General features: G+C 45.5%; 1 protein-coding gene across 1 annotated transcript; it reads left to right on the top strand.

Annotated features, from left to right (window-relative positions):
* Positions 1-4,154: 4,154 nt before the first annotated feature.
* ABITRAM (actin binding transcription modulator) lies at positions 4,155-24,333 on the top strand. Its single transcript, XM_065399168.1, has 6 exons — positions 4,155-4,236; positions 6,587-6,638; positions 21,559-21,688; positions 22,777-22,853; positions 23,795-23,864; positions 23,937-24,333. The coding sequence occupies exons 1-6, from the start codon at positions 4,182-4,184 to the stop codon at positions 24,063-24,065; spliced, it is 513 nt and encodes a 170-aa protein (XP_065255240.1). The 5' UTR covers positions 4,155-4,181; the 3' UTR covers positions 24,066-24,333.
* The last annotated feature ends 342 nt before the right edge of the window (positions 24,334-24,675 follow it).

Genomic DNA, 24,675 nt, shown 5'->3' with positions numbered 1-24,675 from the left:
GTCAGCCTTTCATACCAGCAAGGATATTTTCCTGCCCGTTTTTTACCTGAAACCTCATGCTGGTCCCTGGGAACAGCAGCTGCATTCCCTCGATGTCCGCAGGGCCCTAGCTTTCTACATCGAGCGCACTAAGCCGTTCAGGAAATCGACCTAGCTCTTCGTTGCGGTGGCGGACCGGATGAAGGGCCTCCTGGTCTTCTCTCAAAGAATTTCCACCTGGATCATGTCCAGCATCCATGCAGGTGAGTAACCATTTTTTCTTCTTTGAGTGCTTGCTCATATCGATTCCAATTAGGTGACTCCCAAGCCTTACCTAGGCGGTGGAGTCTGTGTGAAGGAATGTTGACTGGAGTACCGCTCTATTGAAAGCCACGTCATCTCTGGTGTGCCAGACAATGGCGTAGTGCGAGGCGAAAGTATGCACCAAGGACCAAGTCGCTGACTTGCAGATTTCCTGGCTCGGTACCTGGGCCAGGCTGGAGCTCCCCAGCTCCTCTTGCCTTTCCCCAGCACTGCTCTGTCCAAGGTACCATTTGCTCCTTCAGGCAGCTAGGTGCATCTCTCTCCAAAGCTAGAGAGAGATTCTTTCAGCTCCTGGCCCCCAGCCCTCTTATCAGGGTCAGCTGGGCCCTAATTGAGCTGGTCACACCTGTTGTCAGCTAACCCCTCAGCTGTGCTCACTCCTTTTATCCCCTTGGAGTGGGGCAGCCGCCTCACTACACCTTCCCATATACAATATAGCTCCTTATCTACTGATTAAAACCCGACTAGTATAAATCTCTCCTAAAATACTTAAAAGGATGCTGACCATCTTGGGGGAGCAGGCAGACACTGTTCTAGGTTTTGTCCCACAATCAAGGCTTTTATAGCTTTCCCATTAGAGGTCACTGCTGTATAAACTCCCAGGCTGTCACTCCCCATAGAAAGTGTTAAGCTGCTATGCAGTGACTACACCCAGAAAGTTGTCAAGGGCATGATGTGGGTTAAAACATTCTCCTGTGTCTGGCAGGTGAAGCGCTGAGATCCCTTTGCATTGCAGAGCAGCTGCACAGAACATAGCCTGAGCAATTGTTACACTTATAACAGTGTGCATTAGAGTGCAGCATGCACTTGTCACAGATAACAGGCTCTTTTCCTAGGCAGCTACATAGAGTTAATTGAGAATATGGAATTTGGTGAAACACCCAGAAAAACTTAATTTAATACAAACAACTATAATTGAAATAATAGAAAATAAATATAAGAATAGGATAAGTGAGGTAAAGTGGTTTCCTGTATTGTTCATACTTACAATCTTGCAATTTATGTGGACCATTGGAAGCAAAGATAGAAAGGAAAGGAAATAGAGCCCATCAGAAGGGAGGTCCTGAGTCAGTGTACACCATCTCAGGGACCTGACAAACCCCAAAGAAATGGGAACTGCATATGGCCTTTTATACCCTTCTTTATGGTAACTGTACAGATATATACCATATTTGACCCTTTACTCTGATTATAATTTGGTCAATCCCTAACCCCCTCCATATGTGGCCTCTGGAGTGTCCATAATTAAGTATTAAGTATAAATATTCATTATTTACAACACTTATTTCTTAATAATCCCTATATGTAAATATAGTCTAATGACTTAGATACTGCATAGCATCTTAATTGCTAAAGCCCCCCAAACTTCCCTTCTTGCAGAATTTTGTGGTATACTATACCCATTTCTGGTTACCTGTTTGTCTCTCAGAATGGGTGTGCAAAATATCTGCCCTGGGGTATTCTCCTTAGACCTACACTATTCAACTAAATCCCAGCCTTTAACTACTACTCCCACAAGGTCTCATACTAATCACAACAGTCCTTTAATCATAGCAAGCCTAATAACCCAGTTATTTGTTCTCCTACTTGCTATTACAGCTTTCATAACTTCCATTAAACATGCTGAGCAATGGAATTCTATGTTACTCAAAACTACAAATCCTCCAAGACCAGGTCAGGGGTAAGGTTGCCAACTTTCTAATCACACAAAACTGAACAACCCTGCCCCGCCCCTGCCTTCAGGCCCCACCCCTGCCCCTTCTCCGAGGCCCTGCCTGCCCCTGCTCACTCCATTCCCCCTCCCTCTGTTGCTCACTCTTCCCCACCCTCGCTCACTTTCACCGGGCTGGTGCAGGGAGTTGGGGTGCAGAGGGGTGAGGTCTCTAGCTGGGGGTGTGGGCTCTGGGGTGGGGCTGAGGATGATGGATTTGGGGTCTGGGAGAGGGCTCCAGGCTGGGGCCAAGGGGTTCAGAGTGCGGGAGGGGGTGTGGGCTCTTGGGTGGGGCCTGGGATGAGGGGTTTGGGGTATAGGAAGGGGCTCCAGAATGGGGCAGAGGGTTGGGGTGCGGGGGGCTTAGGCCTCCAGCTGGAAGTGCAGGCTCTGGGGTGAGGCTGGGGATGAGGGGTTTGGGGTGCAGGAGGGGCTCAGAGCTGGGGCAGGGGGCTGGGCGTTGGGGGGGGTGCGGGCTCTGGGAGGGAATTTGGGTTCAGGAAGGAACTCCGGGCTGGGACCTGGGGTTGGGGTGTTGGAGGGGGTTCAGTGTGCGTGGTCCCGGCGGCGCTTACCGCAGCTCCCAGGAAGCAGCCGCTAGGTCCCTGCAGCCCCTAGGTGCATGGGTGGCTAGGGAGGTTCCGTGCACTGGCCTTGCGCCCAGAGGTGCTGCCCCTGCAGCTCCCATTGGTTGCAGTTCCCAGCCAATAGGAGCTGCAGAGCCAGTACTCGGGGCGCAGGCAGCACACGGAGCCTCCCTGGCCACCTACACCTCTGCCACGTGGAGCTAGGGCAGGCAGGGAACCTGCCTTAGCCCTGGCCCCTGCTGCGCTGCTGACTGGACTTTTAATGGCCTGGTTGGTGGTGCCAACCAGAGCCACCAGGGTCCCTTTTTGACCGGGCGTTCTGGTCGAAAACTGGATGCCTGGCAACCCTAGTCAGGGTCAACAGGACAGTAAATGCCCACCTGGCCAGCCTGTGCAGCCTCGGTTAGCAGCCTGAACTAGGTGTTTCCCAGGTAAAATGTACAGTGGCTGTGGGCAGGGCCGGCTCCAGCATTTCTGCTGCCCCAAGCAAAAAAAAAAAAAAAAAAAAAAAGCCGCGATCGGCGGCGGCAGTTCAGCGGCAGGTCCTTCGCTTCTAGACGGAGTGAGGGACCTGCCGCCCCTGAATTGCCACAGGTGCCGCCCCTCTCCCTTGGCCGCCCCAAGCACCTGCTTGTTAAGCTGGTGCCTGGAGCCGGCCCTGGTTGTGGGAAGAAAAGAGACAGAATTTGTTAAGCTATGATGATGCTTGGATGAGGGCCTGGAAAGAGACCAGACACAAGACAGCTGCTTCTGGGGATAGGGCAGAGGTGCTTCCCTGAGATCCCTGCACGAAGGAGTTGCTTGTAAGTTGTTTATTACCCCCTGTTCAAGGAAACTTAGTTTGTTTATAAGCAAATTGCACTGACCTTCACCTGCTTCTGCATCACTGAGTTCTGCCCCAAACAGGAAACTGATGTGCAAGACCCCAAATTCTGCTATCGCTCATCAAAGGGTCATCAAAATGATTTGTTCCAGCACTCACTGGGCCAGAAGAAATTCCTGCCACACTCTCTAGGTGTCAAGTATCAGAGGGGTAGCAATGTTAGTCTGGATCTGTAAAAAGCAACAGAGAGTCCTGTGGCACCTTATAGACTAACAGATGTATTGGGGCATAAGCTTTCGTGGGTGAATACCCACTTCATTAGACGTGGTGACGAATTGGGTATTCACCCACGAAAGCTTATGCTCCAATACATCCGTTAGTCTTAAAGGTGCCACAGGACTCTCTGTGACTCTTTAGGTGGTTCCCCCAATCAAAGAGGATTACCTCCACTGAGACTTTGCTCATTCTCTCATCTGGGGAAAACATGGAGGCTCTAAAACATGTATTGATGATTTTTCAGCAGCGGCTTTTCCTTCCCGCGGAGTCAGCGCTGAACCGGTGTGTCAGCTTCTCCGGGCGAGAAGCCACGTGCTGACAGGGCACCGCCCATCGCACGTGTCTCAGAGACGCGGAGCGAGGGGCAGGGGCCCCTCCCGCCGCCGCCTGGACGCAAGCCGGGAAGGGACTCGCGCGCTGATTGGCTCGCGGTAACCCCGTGACTGGCGGGAGACGCGCTTGCCGGCGGGTGGGAGCGGGCATGGCCGCGGCGCCGGGTGTGACGGAGCGGTACTTCACGCGCTGGTACAAGCCAGGTACCCGCCCCTCCCCCCGCGCGGGGCCAAACCCTGTCACGGGTGGGGGCGAGTCTCCTCTTCCGCCCCCCCGGGGGGAGGGGACTGGTGGTTCGTCTCCCTCTGGGAGCGCGCGGCTCGGGCGCGACCAGCCCCTGTGCCGAGCCCCGCCATCGCCCGCGTGTGCGCTGCGGCTGCGCTCGGTCTGCGCGGGTCTGGCCGGCCTGGCCCCGGTGGGGAGGCGCGGCCGGGCTGCCAGCGCTTAGCCGGTGTCCTCCCTGCCAAGGGGCCGAGCTGGCGTGAAAGCCTCGCTCAGGCTTTAGCCCCACTGAGCTCGGGTGGGCGGGTTTTGTGTGACGGGGGACTGGGTGGTGTGTGGCTGTGGGTTGTACAGACTTTCCTTGGGCATGCGAGGGCTGGTCTATGCAGTTACTTTGGGTGCATCAGTGTGAAACCAATACAGTTGAAGCAGTGTACTTCCTTCCTTGTGTAGGTGCAGATATCCTGATACAGAGGTGCCTTATACCAGTACAGCTTATGCCAGCAAACTGAAGAGAATAAACGTCAGCATTATAAGGCAGCTTTGTACCAGTCTACCTGAGCCCGCAGTAGGATTACATATTTAACTATTTGGGTAGGAAAACACTCCCTGCTGATGTGCTGAGCCAGCTGCCTGTCATGCTGACTAATATTGTCTTCTGGTTTTCTTGGACTCATTTGCTAGTCTGCCTGTATCCATCTGTTGTCTCTTGTTTTATACTTGGGTTGTAAACTCCTTGGGTCTGCAGGGCTGTCTCTTTGTTCTGTGTTGTACATCAGTTAGTGCAGTGAGGTGTTGGTCTGTGACTGGTGCTGTGAGAATACAAGCAGTACTCCTGGGGAAATTTTGTGCCCAAAATTAAAAATTCTGCCCACAATATTTTAAAATTCTGCAAGTTTTATTTGTCAATAAATAAATGCAGAGGCTCTGGCATGGCAGTGGGGAGCACAGGCCACTGGTTTGCTGAAGGTGGGAGATCACCCAGCAGCCCCCCCAACCCCAGGGACACAGACTCAAAGGTGAGGCTGCACCCAATCCTGACACAGCACAAGCCCTGGATCTGCCCTAGAAAAGCCCTGGGGCCCTGCCCCTCTGCTCCAGGCACAGCAGGTGTGGGGCAGGCAGGCTCTATCAGGCAGGATCCAAGTGTGGAGGGGCTTAGTGGGGGATCTAGGCGTGGGGTGAGAGGATTCTGTGTGGGACAATCTGGGGGCAGGCAGCTAGGTGGGGGGTCTGGGTATGGATGCACAGGGGAGGGGGGGAGGTTCCAGGTGCAGGGGCACTGGGATTCTGCAAGGGCTTCCAGGTGAAGCTGGTTGGGGCTCAGCGGAGGGGTCAGGGTGCTGGGAGAGTGGGGCTTGGTGGGGTGGGGGTCTGGGTACAGCTAGTTGGGGGTCAGTGATGTGGGGGCTCAGGGTGGTATAGGGGGAGGGACATCAGAGTTGGGGTTTGAGTGCAAGGAGCTCAGTGGGGGGTGCTCTGGGTGCAGGGATGGGGGTTTGGAGGCAGGGGGTCTGATTGCAGAGGGCTCCAGATGCAGGGGTTGAGGTTCAATGTGGTGGAGTTTGGGTATGGAGGGCTAGGGGGGTTCTGGATGTACCTGCTGAGGCTTGGCAGGGGTGTTTGGGTATGGGAAGTCCAGATGCAAGGGGGTTGGGTGGATGGGGGAGCAGCTCCCTGTACAGAGACTCATCTCACAGTTGAGGAGTGATGGGGGCAGGAAGCAGGGAAGGATGCTGAGCTTCCTGCATCTGGGGGAGGTTTCTGGGGGTGGTGTCTGGAGCTGTCTCAGACCTCCTTGCAGGGGAAGAGGCAGTCCCGTCCTCTCCTGCCTCAGCCCAGCCGGGATTAGCAGCTGATCCCGGCTCAGGGTAGGAGCCACTGGCTGGGGTGTCTCCAGCCCCGCTATGATTTACCTCTCCGCCGGCTGCTCTGGGTGCCTGAAAAGATGTACCTCTCTGCTAGGGAGTGGTGCGTGACTGCTCTTGCATCTAGTGTCCCGTCTCTGGCTGTTGGGGATTTTTGCTACTCTCAGTCACCAATGGGCCACATGCCATTGTAGACAGTCCCATCATACCATTCCTCCATATAGTGCTTTTCATCAGTGATCTCAAAGCAGTTTACAAAGAAGGAAAATATGACTCCTGTTCTACAGATGGGGGAACTGAGGCACAGAGATTGCTCTTCATCATCCGCAATCCTCACTGAAGTGTGTAGAAACCTTCTTCATGAACTATAAGTCCATCTTAGTATGCAAAAATACATTTCAGTGTATTGGTTCTTGTATGTTTCTAGCTTAGTGTAGTGATTGGTTTTGGTTCTTTTTTACAGATGTTAAGGGTAATCTATGTGAGGACCACTGTATATTGCAGCATTCTAATAGGTAAGTAAAAGCTGGTTAAGTTCTTAGGGTATGTCTATACTTATCTCTGGGTTCGGCGGTAAGCAATCGATCTTCTGGGATCTTGTCTAGACGCGATAAATCGATCCCGGAAGTGCTCGCCGTCGACGCTGGTACTCCTGCTCCGCGAGAGGAGTACGCGGAGTCGACGGGGGAGCCTGCCTGCCGTGTGTGGACCCGCGGTAAGTACCTTGTAGTTCGAACTAAGGTACTTCGACTTCAGCTACGTTATTCACGTAGCTGAAGTTGCGGATCTTAGTTCGAACTGGGGGGTTAGTGTGGACCAGCCCTTAGGATATTTGTTTTGCACTACTAGTTTGAAAACACAAATCTTTAATAGAGAGCTAATGTTTTCAACACTGAAAGGATAATATTTGGGTTTTCTCTATTTCAGAGCAAGCACCACAGTTCTTTGATAGCCTCTTTATTAATGCTTTAGTTACCCTAAGTACATAGCTAAGTAAATTAGACACAATAGTTAGGTTTTAATATTGGAAAACCTAATATGAATGAGTATTTTTGAATTTTTTTCAACAAGCCTTTTTATTGAAACATTTCCATTTGATGGTATAAATTTGGAGTATATATTTTGCTAGTGTATGATAACCTAAAACTGAAATTCATCAGTCTAGTGAAATGCAAATTACTAAATCAGTTGTTAATTTTAATTTCTGATGGTTGTAATATGTAAATGTAAAGTATCTTGTCTTATTTTAAAAAATTCCAAAATATTTTAGTATCAGAAGATATGATGGTTTTTATATTTGGTGGTCATAATATACCTACCCTGACGCCAGTTGATAGCATTTGGGCCAAAAATGTTTAAGGAATTATTTTGTAATACAAGTCTCATTTTAAAATTTTTGAGTCATGTTGCTGAGTATGTCTCCTATAAGTTGCAAATATGAACAAATGACCTCCCATTTTTAAAATGCAGTTTTACCATGAAAATCATTGGGTAAGAATGGTGTCAGGGTACTCAACAGCTCTCTTTTTTGTGTATTTGGAATTGCGTCTGCTTAAATTAGTTGCTAAGTTTGTACTTCTGTTAGTCCTGTAGTCAGCACAACTCCGAGTGTAAGCTGGATTCCAGGGTGGGAGGATATTGGACTTGGGTCCTACATTCTCAACAGAACTGAGTACAAAATTATAGTTGTTAACCCATAGGGCTACTCTTTGCCTGCAGAACCTCTACTACTAGTGATTTATGCATGAGAAGGCAGAACATAACTTGACTTGTAGAGCCCAGGCAAGGTTTGCAGGGTGGGTAGCTGTAAAATTAGTGTAACTTGTAAAAGTTTTAATAAAATATGTATAAAAATCACTAAGATGACATTGGAAAGTGACATCATGGGGCTCAATGTGGCCCGCTTTTTAAAGGAAACCTACTGACTTTAGCTTAAATCAAAAAGAAAATTTTAAAGCAGATTTAAAAAGATTGGAATATATTTCAAAACTTTGATTAATGTGAATTGAGAAGCTGTGTAATCTCTTGAGGTTACAGTTGTAGTAATCACAATAAAGAAGGCATCTGGATGGTCCCTATCAGGACATGAAGATCAGTACTACGGGAAGACACGCAGGGAACACTTAGTTTTTTAGAAGCAGCCTGTGCTCTTCTATTATGACTGAATCTCTGGTTCTGAGAAAAAGTGTAAGTATTAAGTAGTTGTACTAAATGAGAAAAAAAATTAGACCTTCCAGGGTGGGAGGATATTGGACTTGGGTCCTATTTTGTTTCTTTCAAGTATAAAAAATGCCCAACTTTGTTCAAAAAGGCTGTTTGGGTTTTTTCTGCTTCTTTTCAAACATTAGAGCACCAGGTCATGTCTACCCTGGAAAATTTTATAGTTACTTGAACTTGTAAAATTGACATTACAAAGGACATGGTTGGAAAATACCAAGCACATCTTGGGCACAGCCACAATCTAAATGGTTAATAAGTCACTGCAAGCTGAGTAATTGAGGGCAAGAGATTCAACTTTGTTTTGTTTAATACATGTTACATCAATAAACGTTTGGAAGAAAAAGATGCATCTTGTTGATTTCTCCCTCCAGTTAAGGTGTGGGAGCTGACAATAGACATTTCTGAAGTCTTCCAGCAAAATAGGGAAGAATAGTCTTAATGTTCCTGAGATTTCTTGGGTACAAATCAATAACTTTAGAAAATAAACAGCAGAAAACCTCATTTCAGTCTTGTTTCTTACAACATAAAGAAGCAAAGGGGACATGCATCCTCTTTTAAAATCCTTCACCGGTCACACTGAACAGCTGTTGAAGACTCCTGCTGTTCCTTTGTCTGCTTGCAACTCTGATCTTCTGGTCCTGCTAGAAATTATAAGGCTGATAATAAAGTAGAAAACAGTCATATTAGTTCATACTCAGCTTTGTACAGAGTACATTAACAATCTAGTGATTCAGCTAATCTTTTAAAATCAGATTAGGAGCTATTTATTTCTACTTCTAAAACTCTTTGGTACTTGGGGCTTCCTCCAAAGTGGAGAACCTCTTCCTCTCCCAGTCCCTGAACAAGGGGATGGGTAGCTCCATGCACTCCCTAGACTCTTCCACAGAACTGAAACATTGGGTTTCACACAATCCCTTTCTTCAGTCACTATCCCCATGAATGGGGCTGGGGAGTAACAGAAGTCCATGAAGGCCGGGGGAGCCCTCTTCTCTCTGAAGCAGGGAGTTCACAGAGAGAGGCCTCCAGATCCCTACAGGAAGTAGGGATTAGTGGGGTGGGGAGTTCTTTACTTGCAGGGACTCCTCTGCAGTTCCCAGAGAGGAGTTATGCTGCTGCTGAAGAGCAGGCAGACATGTATGTGCATAGAGAGGGGAGCCCATTTTGCTGTTCTTGGGCCCACCCAGTCTCTCCTCCCTAAATAACTTTTTTTTTTTTTGTATAAATAAACTTCAGAGAAAGAACACTAGGCATGCTATTAAAGGGCCTTCTATCCAACTTGGCTACTTAGCTAAACATTCAAGATGAAAGTGTTAATGACATTAAGTGGAAAAAATAATTTGTCTCTTCTTGCATTTGTTATAAACACTAAAAATAAACTGAAATGGGAAATTAGTCACTTGTAACATTTTTAATTGTCAGTATCTTTTGCATTCAATGCCTTATTATTTTGTACCCTTTTAGATGTGTATAATATTGATAAGGTTTGCTCTAATAAGACTAGCCCCATGAAAATATCAATGTCCTCCCCCTGCCCTACTCCCAAAGCCATGTCTAAATGCTGTGGCCTAGTATGGAGGCCTAAGTGTCCCTGACCACTCCTAGCTGGTGAGAGGGGGGTAGAACTTGTTCTCTTTCTCTTCTTCTGCAGAAGGGCCAATGCCATTCTGTGTTTTCCCTCTTATCCCTTCCTGTCTTCTCCAGATGGGATGTAGACATTTTTCCTGTTCTTAATGGTATACACACTGCATCTCAAACAGGAGCAAAGTAGTAGTGGGTAGTTAGAGCAGTTAGAGCTGCTCCTCTTCTGAAGGGTTTCCAGCAACAGAGGATGACATTTAAGCCTCTAGTGTTCCTGAATGTAGCTGGCCTCAGCTCGAATGCCAATCACTAATAGGAAAAGACCCGTGCCAGGGCTTAAACTCTGGGGCCTTTCGCATAACCCCGGGTGATAATGGACCAATAAAAGAAGTGGGGGGAGGGACCCTTCTAAATAAAGTAAATTGAAAAAGCTAAGACTAAAATGGTATACTAACAAAGGCAGGAAACTGAGAATCAACAGACATGCAACCGCTCTGTTTCAAGCCACAGGCAGATAGAACCCTTTCACCTTGCATAAAACACTCCTATATGCTGGGTGTAAATATCTGCCAAAGAACCTTTCCTATTGACTGAGGACTATTTTTACTCCTGGGGGAATTCTGTGCACAATATTTTAAATTTCTGGAAAATTCTGTATATTTTGTCAAAATAACACCATATAATCATACCATTTTCAATTATTTTGGTAATTTATTTCAAATATGTCAGCAAGTATGTTTGTAACAATAGAGACAACAAAACCCAGTTCCCCCAGGAGTAGAGAGTTAAAGAAGCCCCTGCGACAACCCAGTTCCTGTTTCTCTGTTATGCTTTTGTTGGGTGCCTCAGTTTGGGTGTTTTCACATGTGCCACCTGGGCATATCTTAGGGGGGAAACTCTGCCCCTCTGGTCTCAGACACACACACACACACCCTCCCCTCCCAGAACCCAGCTGCAGGACACTCCCTGGCCCACACACCTGCATCCACTGCCCCCAGAGCCCAGCTGCAGGGTGCCCAGACACCTACACACCCTACCCCAAGCCCAGCTGCAGGCCACACCCCGGCCCAGACACCTACACCCTCTACCCCCCAGAGCCCAGCCATGGGATGCCCTCAGCCCAGACACCCGCACCCCCAGAGCCCAGCTGCAGGGTGTCCCCAAGACCAGACACCTACCCCCCCAGAGCCCAGCTGTGGGGCAGGCCCAAGCCCAGACACCCACAGCCCCTACCACACAGAGCCCAAGAATCCAAGGGATAAACATCCTGATGCTGAGTCTCGGGCTTGTATGGAGTTTCCTGCATGGCGTCTTCTTCCTTCAGGATGTGCCAGGAACCACAGCTGTCCCCTCCCCCAGCAGTGTCCTGTATTTGTGAGCAGGAGAGCTGCGCTCTTCTGGGTTCAATGGCCCCTAGTGGCAGCCAGCAGCTCTGCAGCACCAATTCTATGGGGAAAAATAAAATTCTGTGCAAAACATTAATTCTGCGCAAGTTATGCAAGAATGTCAGTTTCACTGGTGGTAGGCTCTCTGCTGTGAAATTGAGCTCTGTCCTGGGGGGGTTGAGGGGCTCCAGCTCTGAGCCCCGTGTGGCTGTCAGTGCCCCACACTCCAGCTGTCAGTGCCTCACAATGCCCCACTTCAGTCAGTGCAAGCACTCTTGGTGAAGAGACGCACCACTGGCAGACGGAGGGTAGTTGATTTAATTGCTGTGGAGGCTGTAGATCAACCTAACTTATGTTGATCAAATTTTGTAGTGTAGACATGCCCTTATGTATTTGAGGTTTCCTAATAGCAGGGCCCCATGTACTCTGTGGCACCAGCCATTTCTCTTGTTCTTCAATTCTGTCCGTCAGCTCAGAAGTAATGATGGCATCGAATTCAATCTTTCCACTATTTTTTGCCTTGTACCCACTTCACAGGTTAATTCGTCTCTAAACCTTTTTCTTCTGTGTTCATCCAGTATGACAGATTTTCGTTACCAATCTGCCTGGGCCACAGTTAATCAGGCTGGGCCACAGGATCTTTTTTGGGGGGGGGGGGGAAATGACGAGGCACACCAAGTGTCTAAATTTTAAAGCTTTATTGATAAAGTAATAAAATAACAGCAGAGTGTGCTGGGAACGCTCCCACGTCACTCAGGGGAAGAAAGAAAGTGTTAATGCCCCAATAGGGGTGTGGGGGGGGGGGCTCAAGACAGGGAGTTGGGGTGCGGGGTGCAGGGGGTGAGGGTGCGGCACGACTTGCTGTAAATGTCTTCTATCAGTTTGATTTCTTAGGGATACATATGTTCTCAAAACTTGCCATGACGCCTTCTGCCAAATACTATAAACTTCATACAAGCTTTTGATAAAGTTGTTGTAGCAGGTTTAGTTGTGTTTTGTATACTTCTCTGATATCTGCCTCATCACAATTAGCTGATCTTTTATAGTTCATCTTGGTTGAAGTCTGGCCTGTTCCTCTGCAAGCGCTGCTTCCACATACCTTTTCGTTGTCCTCTGCTGCATCTCGGTGAATACTTTTCCTGGTATGCTCAATTAATTGATTCCTATAGTTCTTGCATTCAGTCTTATCTCTTTTTATAGATTGGTACTATTATCACTTTTCCTCTATTTGCTTAGCATTTTCTCTTGTGGAATAGCTCTGTGGTTATGTTGCTGTTTCCCAGAGCCTTTTTCTTTTTCAAACTTTCTATCAAGATCTTTGCTATTTCTTCTAAAAATTTCGGCACCTGCTCTCCCTTGTTTGTACTGGGGAGCTTCTCCAGGACTGTTTCATCCACATTCTGCAGGTTGCACAGTTCTTCAAAATATTCTTTACGTTGTTTGTTCATCCTCAATTATTTGGCTGTGCTTGTCTTTCACTGCTGATATCTTCAACTCCTATGTCCCGCTCAGTTCTCTTATTTTGTGATATAACACGTTTGTTCCTCTTCATGTATTCTTCTGCTTCTTGTAGGTTTGTAGGGCTGTCAAGCGATTAAAAAATTAATCGCACTGTTAAAGAATAATAGAATACCATTTATTTAAATGTTTTTGGATGTTTTCTATATTTTCAAATATATTGATTTCAGTTACCACACAGAATACAAAGTGTACAGTGCTCACTTAATATTTTTTATTACAAATATTTGCACAGTAAAATAAAATAGTATTTTCAATTCTCCTGATACAAATAATGTAGTGCAATCTCTTGAACATGAAAGCTGAACTTACAAATATAGAATTATGTACAAAAAAATTAACTACACTCAAAAATAAAACATTGTAAAACTTCAGAGCCTACAAGTTCACTCAGTCCTACTTCTTGTTCAGCCAATCGCGCAGACAAACAAGTTTGTTTACATTTTGCAGGAGATAATGCTGCCCACTTCTTGTTTACAATGTCACCTGAAAGTGACAACAGGTGTTTGCATGGCATTGTTGTAGCCAGTGTCGCAAGATATTTACGTGCCAGATGTGCTAAAGCAGGGGTGGGCAAACTTTTTGGCCCGAGGGCCACATTGGGGTTGCAAAACTGTATGGAGGACCAGGTAGGGAAGGCTGTGCCTCCTCAAACAGCCTGGCCCCCACCCCTATCCGCCCCCTCTTGGGACCCCCAGCCCCTAACCGCCCCCCCGGGACCCTGCCCCCATCCAATGCCCCCCTGCTCCCTGCCCCCTGACTGCCTCGACCCCTATTCACACCCCCGCTCCCTGACAGGCCACCCAGGACTCCCACGCTTATCCAACCCCCCGTTCCCCGTCTCCTGATCCCTATCCACACCCCTGCCCCCTGACAGGCCCCCCGGGACTCCCACGCTTATCCAACCCACCCTGTTCCCCGTCCCCTGCCCCCGTCCCAAATCCACCTGCCCCCTGTCCTCTGAGTGCCCCCCCGAGACCCCCGGCCTTGACCCCCTTACCATGCCGCTCAGAGCAGCATGTCTGGCGGCTGCGCTGCCTGGACGGAGCTAGACACACTGCCGCACTGCTCCGCAGGAGCTCGCAGCCCTGCCGCACAGAGCGCTGCCCACGCGGTGGCATAGCTGCAGGAGAGGGGGGACAGCGGGGGAGGGGCCGGGGGCTAGCCTCCCTGGCCGGGAGCTCAAGAGCCGGGCAGGACGATCCCGCGGGCCGGATGTGGGCCGTGGGTTGTAGTTTGCCCACCTCTGCGCTAAAGATTCATATGTCCCTTCATGCTTCAACCACCATTCTTGAGGTCATGCGTCCATGCTGATAACTGGTTCTGCTCGATAACCATCCAAAGCAGTGCGGACCGACGAATGTTCATTTTCAACATCTGAGTCAGATGCCACAAGCAGAAGGTTGATTTTCTTTTTTGGTGGTTCGGGTTCTGTAGGCTTCCGCATTGGAATGTTGCTTCTGAAAGCATGCTCTGCACCTCATCCCTCTCGGATTTTGGAAGGCACCTCAGATTCTTAAACCATGTGTTGAGTTCTGTAGCTATCTTTAGAAATCTCACATTGGTACCTTTTGTGTTTTGTCAAATCTGCTGTGAAAATGTTCTTAAAATGAACATGTGCTGGGTCATCATCCGAGACTGCTATAACATGGAATATATGGCAGAATGCGGGCAAAACAGAGCCAAAGACATACAGTTCTCCACCAAGGAGTTCAGCCACAGATTTAATTAACGCATTATTTTTTAATGAGCATCATCAGCATTGAAGCATGTATTCTGGAATGATGGCCAAAGCCCAAAGGGGCATAATAATGTTTAGCATATCTGGCACGTAAATACCTCGCAATGCTGATTACAAAAGTGCCATGCGAACGCCTGTTCTCACTTTCAGGTGACATTGTAAATAAGAAGCGGGCAGCATTATCTCCCGTAAATGTAAACAAACTTGTTTGTCTTAGCGATTGGCTGAACAAGAAGTAGTACTGAGTGGACTTGTAGCCTCTGAAGTTCTACATTGCACTCAGAAAAACAAAACAGTTATGTAACCAAAAAAAAAAAATCTACATTTGTAAGTTGCACTTTTGATTGCACTACAGTACTTGTATGAGGTGAATTGAAAAATACTCTATCATTTTTACAGTGCAAATATTTGTAATAAAAAAATATAAAGTGAGCACTGTACACTTTGCATTCTGTGTTGTAATTGAAATCAACATATTTGAAAATGTAGAAAAACATCCAAAAATATAATTTTCAATTTGTATCCTATTGTTTAACAGTGCGATTAAAAGTGTGATTAACCGCGATTCATTTTTTTAATTGCATGAGTTAACTGCGATTAATCGACAGCCCTAATTGTTTGCTTATTCATTTTTTTCTGTTTCTCTTCACTTTCTATTTACAACCTATTGTACTCAGCTTTTAGATTTGCATCTTCCTTTTTATTTTCCTTCAGTTTCCTATGCTTGTCATTCAACTGAAGTACTTCCTCTATTATCCACCTTGGTTTCTTAGTTTTGGCGCTATAGCCTAACCCTTGTTCAGCCACTATTATCATCCCATTTTTTACACTGTTCCATGCCTCTTCAACATTTTTTTCCCACCAGAAACATGTTTTTCTGCACAGCTTCTTTGTTTTCTTTCCCTGATAGCTGGCTCTTTCAATTTGCCAGTGTCATAGATCTTCGTTCTTGGCACTTTTTTGGTTGCTCTCAACCTCTTTTATGCCAGCACTAACTTATTATCTGATCTGATACTGTCTTCAGATGATCTCCATGACAACACTTGATTTCCATCTGGCTTCACAAATATGAAGTCTTCATTTGAAAATCAGGTAATATCCCAGTCCATTTTTTCTGCAGCTTTCTTTGTTGAAATACATGGGTTTATGAGATTCTTGGTTAGGCCTGATCTACATTACGGGGTTAGGTCGAATTTAGCCGCGTTAGGTCATATAAAAATGAATGCATCCACACAACCAATCCCGTTCCGTTGACCTAAAGGGCTCTTAAAATCAACTTCTGTACTCCTCCCCAGCGAGGGGAGTAGCGCTAAAATCGACTTTGCTGGGTCGAATTTGGGGTAGTCCGGATGCAAATTGACGGTATTGGCCTCTGGGAACTATCCCAGAGTGCTCCATTGTGACCGCTCTGGACAGCGCTTTGAACTCCGATGCACTAGCCAGGTACACAGGAAAAGCCCTGGGAACTTTTGAATTTTGTTTCCTGTTTGGTCAGCGTGGCGAACTCAGCAGCACAGGTGACCATGCAGTCCCCCAGAATCATAGAGCGTAGAATGTTTCTACGCTCCCCCATCATCTCTGTGCCTGAGGTTATCGCAGATTAGAAGGCGAAAAAAACACTCGCAATGATATGTTTTCCGAGCTCATGCAGTCCTCCCGCACTGATAGGGCACAGCTTAATTCAGTGGCAGAGGCCAGGAAAGAATTAAGTGAGCGTGAAGAGCGGAGGCAGGACGCGATGCTGAGGCTAATTGGGGAGCAAACAGACATCATGAAGCGTCTGTTGGAGCTGCAGGAAAGCCAACAAGAGCACAGACCCCTGCTGCATCCACTGTATAACCGCCTACCCTCCTCCCCATGTTCCATAGCCTCCTCACCCAGACGCCCAAGAACATGGGGGGAGGAGGCTCCAGGCACCCAGCCACTCCACTCCAGAGGATGGCCCAAGCAACAGAAGGCTGTCATTCAAAAAGTTTGATTTTTAGTGTGGCTATAAGCAATGTGGCCTTGTCCTTCCCTCCTCCCCCAACCCTTCCAGGCTACCTTGTCCGTTATCTCATTTTTAAAAAATTAATAAAGAATGAATGCATGGTTTCAAAACAATAGTTCCTTTATTTCAAAGGGGGGAGGGTGGTTGGCTTACAGGGAATTAAAATCAACAAAGGGGGTGGGTTTGCATCAAGGAGAAACACACACAACTGTCACACTGAAGCCTGGCCAGTCATGAAACTGGTTTTCAAAGCCTCTCTGATGCAACAGCAGCGGTGACGGTGAGCTGAGTGGGCTCCATGCTTGCTGTGGTATGGTGTCTGCACGGGTAACCCAGGAAAAAGGCGCGAAACAATTGTCTGCCGTTGCTTTCACGGAGGGAGGGGCGACTGATGATATGTACCCAAAACCACCCACGACAATGTTTTTGCCCCATCAGGCATTGGGAGCTTAACCCAGAATTCCAATGGGCGGCGGAGACTGCGGGAACTGTGGAATAGCCACTCCGTAAGTCGATGCTAGCCAGGGTAGTGAGGACGCACTCTGCCAACTTAATGCGCTTAGTGTGGACATATGAAATCGACTGTATAAAATCGATTTCTAAAAATTGACTTCTATAAAATCAACCTAATTTCGTAGTGTAGACATACCCTTAGGCTCTTAAACTTCTGCCTCCCTTCTTTTGTTATCTTCAGAGTCCGAATCTGCCTATTGCTCCAGCCCAGGAATTTCAGTCTGATCCTATTTCTGCATTAAAATCTCCCATCACCAGTTAGACGTCTTGTCTTGAAACTTTTTGTATTGCTTTCATAGATTCAAAGGCCAGAAGGGACCACTGTGTTCATCTGGTCTGACCTTCTGTATAACAGGCCATAGAACTTCCTCTGAATAATTCCTAGATCATTATAAAATTTATCCGTTTCTTCCCTGGGCACTGCTAACATCAGCATATATATTTGCACTGGATTTGCACCAACCTCTAGATTCCATGAAATGCCTTTTTGTTCCCATTTCCCCACCATAATACATGCGCACACAGCTCTGGGTCAGATTTGAAAATACTCAGTGATAGAAAATGTGATTATTTTTAAAGAGGGGTTTTAGTTGTGCTCTGGAAGCAGCCCCCATTCCCCTTCTTGGCTCTCAGCTCCCAGTGTTGTCCAGGTGACCCAGCTAAGAATCTCCTGGGAAGGGGCATGTATTGCTGACTTCAGTATCTAATCTCACTGGTGCCTTGGGCCTCAGCTGCTGTGCTTTCCTCCAGGCAGTTTAGCTTGCCAGCCAGTGCTACTGACTCTGCCTGTTTTCTGGCACAGTCAGGAAGGATACACTATAATCTTGTCCTCTTGTGAAGAAAAGAAGGAGCAAGAGGCAGCTGCAGGCAGGCTTCCGGTAGGGAGACCAAAACCAAAACAATGTGCCTGACTGCAGCAAAATGACAAATTGCATGTCTGAAATGTTGAAATCTCTGGTATCTGGTAAAAAAAAAAAAAAAAAAAAAAAAAAAACTTCTGAGAGCCATTGTTTCAGGCTGTCTCCACAGTCAGGCAGGTGATGTGATATTGACTTACATTTGGCTCATTTTTGAGGTTGTCTTTGAAATCATAAGTAGGGCTGTCAAGCAATAAAAAAATTTAATTTTTTTAATCATGTGATTAATCACGATTAAGTGCAATTAATTTCACATTTATTTAAATATTTTTGGATGTTTTCTACATTTTCAAATATATTGATTTCAATTACAACACAGAATACAAAGTGTACAGTTCTCACTTTATATTTTTGATTACAAATATTTGCAGTGTAAAAAACAAGAAACAGTATTTTTCAATTCACCTCATACAAGTACTGTAGTCCGATCTCTTTATCATGAAAGTTGAACTTACAAATGTAGAATTATGTACAAAAAACCCCTGCATTCAAAAATAAAACAATGTACAACTTTAGAGCCTACAAGCCCACTCAGTCCTACTTCTTGTTCAGCCAATCGCTCAGACAAACAAGTTTGTTTACATTTGTAGAAGATGATGTTGCCTACTTCTTGTTTACAGTGTCACCTGAAAGTAAGAATAGGCTTTTGCATAGCACTCTTGTAGCCGTCACAAGATATTTACATGACAGATGTACTAAAGATTCATATGTCCCTTGATGCTTCAGCCACCATTCCAGAGGACATGCATTCATGCTGATGACGGGTTCTGCTCGATAACGATCCAAAGCAGAGCAGACTGATGCATGTTCATTTTAATCATCTGAGTCAGATGACACCAGCAGAAGATTGATTTTCATTTTTGGTGGTTTGGGTTCTGCAGTTTTTGCATCAGTGTTGCTCTTTTAAGACTTCTCAAAGCATGCTCCACCTCTTGTCCCTCTCAGGTTTTGGAAGACACTTCAGATACTTAAATCTTGGGTCGAGTGCTGTAGCTATCTTAAGAAATTTTATATTGGTGTCAAATCTGCAGTGAAAGTGTTCTTAAAACGAACAACATGTGCTGGGTCATCATCCAAGACTGCTATAACATGAAATATATGGCAGAATGCGGGTAAAACAGAGCAGAAGACATAAAATTTTTCCCCAAGGAGTTCAGTCAAATTTAATTAAGGCCTTATTTTTTTTAAAGAGTGTCATCAGCATGGAAACATGACCTCTGGAATGATGGCCAAAGCATGAAGAGGCATATGAATCTTTAGCGTATCTGGTACGTAAATAACTTGCAATGCTGGCTACAACAGTGCCATACAAACGCCTATTCTCACTTTCAGGTGACATTGTAATTAAGAAGCGGGCAGCATTATCTCCCGTAAATGCAAACAAACTTGTGTCTCTTAGCAAATGGCTGAACAAGAAATAGGACTGAGTGGACTTGTAGGCTCTAAAGTTTTACATTACTGCACTCAAAAACAAAACAATGTAACAAAAAAAACCTACATTTGTAAGTTGCACTTTCATGATAGAGATTGCACTACAGTACTTGTATGAAGTGCATTGAAAAATACGATTTCTTTTGTTTCATTTTTACAGTGCAAGTATTTGTAATAAAAAGTATAAAGTGAGCATTATACATTTTGTATTCTGTTGTAATTTAAATCAATATATTTGAAAATGTAGAAAAACATCCAAAAATATTTAATAAATTTCAATTGGTATTCTATTGTTTAACAGTGCAATTAATCGCGATTAATTTTTTTAATGATTTTTTTTTGAGTTAATTGCGAGTTAACTGCGATTAATCGGCAACCCTAATCATAAGGGCTAGAAACACTTTTTAAAAACAAAAGCTGAGCATAATTCTGTATAGAGTCCATGGCATATTTTGTATTGGGTACCACCCTAGCATACACCATTTCTCATAGGGAAGGAGGTATAGAATGAGATTTTCAGCTTTCGGCCTGTTGTTACACAGCTAATTCACTTTTAGTATGTGCACCTTACTACGAGATGATAATGCCTAGACCACACTTTGACTTAATCTGCCTTTAAAAATCAGTAATTGTACATCATAGTCCATAGGGCCTACAGTTTCCAATGTATTTTTGATAGAAAATTCTGTTTTGTAACATTACTAGTCTTGATAGAGTGAATTTAAAGTCTACTTGATTCTCATTTGAGAAACATCCCCTTATAATAAAGCTTAGTCAGCTCCATGAAACTCCCTTTCTTCTTAAAATGAACCAAAACACTTCATCCCCTTTAATTAGTTAACTCATTTCTAGAACTCTACCTAACTGTGCTCTCATTTCATAGCCTTGATGCCTCTTTAATTTTTACTGAATTGTCTTATTCTAGTATTCACCGTATGAGTGTTTTCTAGAACTCATAAAGCTGCTGACCTTAAAATACATCTTAAAATTCAATGTTTATGTATAAAACAAGGAAATACCTTACAGAGGTGATACTGTCACCTAGGAAACTATGGTCTTACATTTGAGGAAAGATTATTTAAAACTAAAATATAAGATTAAAAATAGCATAGATTGCAATGCAGATGTGTGACACTTAGGTACTCAGCATACCTTGACTCTGGCTGAATAGATCCCTCAGTTGAGTAAGTTTGCTACTGCTGTCATTGTTTGATATATTTCACTTGTAAATGACCTGTGAAATTTCCTATTTGCAGTTGTTCTTATATGACATCTATATAAAACTTGTTCAGTTTGCAAGTAAAAAGATGGCTTTAACTACCTGCTTTGCAATTTCAATCTCCCATCTGAAAATAAGGCATGGATGCTTAATGGATTGTGCATCAGTGATGACAGATCTGCAGGCCAATTTCCAGCTAGCGATACAACTGTGCAATCCCCAAAGTTTTCAAGTGAGTTGCACACATGGAAGTGAGGGTTGAATTTGGCCCTGCAGTTGTAATTTAAAAATGTAGGAGGAGGGGCAATGGATATATAAAACTTGTCACGGAAGCAAGCAGGTATACTTGACATACAGGGTGTGTCTTCACTGCAAAGTTAACTTGTATGATTGGCACCCAGGTCAGCTGCACTCAGGTGTGAGCAGCCACACCTGAATTATAATCTCTGCACTGGTGCTGCACTTAACCATGTGGGTGCTAAGACTTCTGGAGGTTTACCTCCTTGTCCTTTGCTCTGTCGTAAGCTGAGCCTCTGGTTCTTTCCCAGTGAATTGTGGGAAAGTATTGGAGGACTGTCAGTACTTGAGTGGCTTAGCCTAAGTGCTCACTACAAAGAGGGGAGGTGAGCAACCCTAGTGAAAGGCTCAGAGGTTTTAACCTGCAGTCCCAGATGAGCCAGGTAGTCTGTGTTGAACTCTCCACTAAAGTTGGATTTTGTGGGTGAGGGGAAACACCCCACGAAGAGCCTGAGTGAACAATGTAGTGAAGACACATGCTCTCGGTAGCAGCTGAGTTGAAGAAAATTATTGCCTTTCATAGAACTAACCCACTATAGGAGGCAGTTAGCATTTGCTTATTAGAAGGCTAAACAATCCGAGGGATGAAGCCTAAGTACAGTAGGTAACTGTAACTTTTCTTGCAGAATCTGTGTCATCACGCTGGCAGAAGCTCATCCTCTTCTTCAAAATGGAAAAACAATTAAGAGTATTAATTACCAAATCAGTGCCAACTGTAGTAGACTTCAAAATAAGGTCTCTGGAAAGTCAAAGCGGGTATGGCTTTTTTTTTTTTTTTTTAAACTACCTTGTCAGTTCATATTTTATTTAAGTCCCTGCAATGTTTACCTCTAATGGGAACATAAAAAGGATCCACTGTGTCAGAGGCTGGAGTTCCTTTCCCCGAAAGAAATTTCTTACATTGTCTACCGTTGTTAACATTAATTTAGTAATCTTGGAGAAGCTGAACCCAGAGCTCCAACCTAGACTGCTCTTCAGATACCTGCAGCAGTGTGTCTACTAAGCACCCCATTCCTTAGATCTGTTCTGAGCAGGATTATGTAATGCTGTTACAATACCAGTGCTAGGGTTGTCTGAAGTAGATTGCCCATGCTGGTGCTAACAGTGGTGGAAAATGTCAAGAAACTTTCCTTACTGTATATAGGGCTTAAAGGTGTCACATTTTTTATTTTTAAATAACTAGATATCAAACATTAAAAGCCTCTTCAGAGATGTCAGGGACTTAATGGACATGAAAACTGCCCTTTTGTTGAAAATATATATATGGCAAGCTTATGGGTTGTCTAAAAAAAGTCACATTGGTTTAACTAAAGGTGTAATTTCAAACACGTTTAGTTAAACCAGCGCATAAGGCAGCATGGATACTCATTTCAATTTAGCTTATGTTGATTTAGAACCAAGTTTGAGCTAAACCAATTTTGGTTTAAGTAAGCTGTTAGAAGTGTGTGTAGATAACTCCTGAGGGCTGGTCTACACCCAAAGTAGAACAAAAGAAACGTCTTTATTTTATTATAAGACGGTCTTATTTTCAAGTAAATGTCCACACACACTTACTTCAGTTCATTTACACTGGTAAAAAGAAATCCTTAGGGGGATATTTGGTTCCTGCATTGTGGAGAATGACTTCAGACTGTCACTTTTAGTCATGTTGAAAATTTAGAAAGAGATAAAACTGTGTGACCAAAAGTCTTTTAAAACAATCTTGGAACATGTGACTACTTTGTACTACTGATTGTAACAAGGTTCAGAATTTTCTCTCAATATGCTAGGAAGGCCACACTTAAAAAACAAAACAAAAAACAAACTTCTTTTAAATTCACAGGAATTTTTTGTTTCACATGCAGGGTGCTCAGTTTCTAACAGAACTTGCCCCTCTGTGCAGGATATCTTGTTCAGATGGAGAAGAATATACTATATATAGGTAAGTAACTTTTTTTTTTGGTATTTTGATTACAAAGCATGGTTTTACTAACATAGGGTTACCATACATCCGGATTTCCCTGGACATGTCCGGCTTTTTGGTACTCAAATCCCCGTCCGGGGGGAATTGCCAAAAAGCCGAACATGTCCGGGGAAATAGGGAGGCAGCATAAGCCAGGGTCCGCCCGGCCCCAGCACAACCTGCAGGGTCCGCAGCGCAGCCCAGCCGCTCGGCTACATTGTAGCGAGCTCGGGTGGGGGAAGGGGGGGGCGCAGCCGCAGAAGGTGGCGAAGGGGCCGCTGCTGCCCCTGGAGGCCGGGCGGACTGCGCGCCCCAGCCGAGCCCGCAGGACCACGGGGAGGCCGGGCCCAGCCAGCGGCTCGGGCTTCCCTCGCGGGCAGGGACCCCCTGGCCACTGGGGGACCCTTCCTGCGGCCCCGTCACCCCGCGCGGCAGGAAGGAGGCTGCGGGGTGGGGAGTGTGGTATGTGCCAGGGCTGCAGGGACCTGCGCTGTCCCGGTCGCTGCTGAGCGTCTGAAGCCCCCGCCAGGCAGAGGCTGCCTGGTGAGCAGGGCAGGCGGGGGGGTGCAGAGGCGGCAGGGGCATAGGGGCTGCAGAGCAGGCGGGGGGGTGCAGAGGCTGCAGGGCGAGGAGCAGGGCAGGCAGGGGCATAGAGGCTGCAGGGGCATGGGGGCGCAGGGGCAGGGCAGGCAGGGGGCGCAGAGGCTGCAGGGGCGGGGGGTGCAGGGGCTGTAGGGCAAGTGGGGAGCAGGGAAGCACTTAGCAACCTCCAACCAAGATCAGAGCGGGAGGGAGGAGGGAGAATGCGGGGTGCTCAGAGGAGGGGGCAGAGTTGGGGCGGGACCGGGGCCCCGTGGAGTGTCCTCTTTTTTAAATGTTTGAATATGGTAACCCTAACTAACACTAGAACTTTTTTGCAGTTGTATAAGAGGGCGGTTGATGGAAGTTAATGAAAACATTCTGGATAATCCAACTATTCTGCAAGAAAAGGTAAGAATTTTGCTTACATTAAGTTTTTTTCTCATTTTTATTCCTGTGCTATATCATGGTCTTATTTTCTAGCCATCTACTGAGGGATACATTGCAGTTGTACTACCCAAATTTGAAGAAAGTAAGACCATAACTCAAGGACTTCTGACACAGAAGGAATATGAAGAAGTTTTGTTGAAACGTTTTAATTCAACTTCATGAAGCTCTATTTTTAACTGAATACATAAATATCTGAACCACACTGTGAATAGCTTCAGAATTAAGTATTGCATAGATAACACTTGTAATCATCTACTTCCAGTATATCCCATAGTGCAAGAGTTGTAACATGAAAGATTTTAAAATTGTACACACTTAACATAGGGGACTGGAAATTAGTTCTTTAATTTTTTATGGGTTTGTTTAATGTTTTTTAAATGAGTGAACAGTAAACAGTCATTTAATTTCAGACAAATAAACAGTTTAAACATTTAATGTGTTCTGTATTTTTTGACAGGTGCAGTATAGAAAAATAACTATCTTTCTAGTGCTTAATGTCATAAGCAAAAAACCTTAGTTTCACCTATTTTTAGAACCCCAGGTCATCTTATACAGGTACTTAAATGAAGACCATTTCTGGCTGATCAAGATTAATCCCCAATCTCTAGTGTTGAGGATTTCAGCAGTTACCTCTTTGGTGCTGCAAATCCAGCATCCCCATTGTGATGTCCATTACCAGCAAAGGACACACAAAGAGCTACTGGTGAGAGGATGATGCCCCACAAGAATTAAATACCCTTAACACCTGAAGCCCTTAGAGTACTCTACTGTT

This window comes from Emys orbicularis, chromosome 2 (genome assembly GCF_028017835.1).
Source record: "Emys orbicularis isolate rEmyOrb1 chromosome 2, rEmyOrb1.hap1, whole genome shotgun sequence".
NCBI classification, from domain to species: Eukaryota; Metazoa; Chordata; order Testudines; family Emydidae; genus Emys; species Emys orbicularis.
The sequence above is the reverse complement of the archived record's forward strand: the minus strand, read 5'-3'. Positions and strand labels throughout refer to the sequence as shown.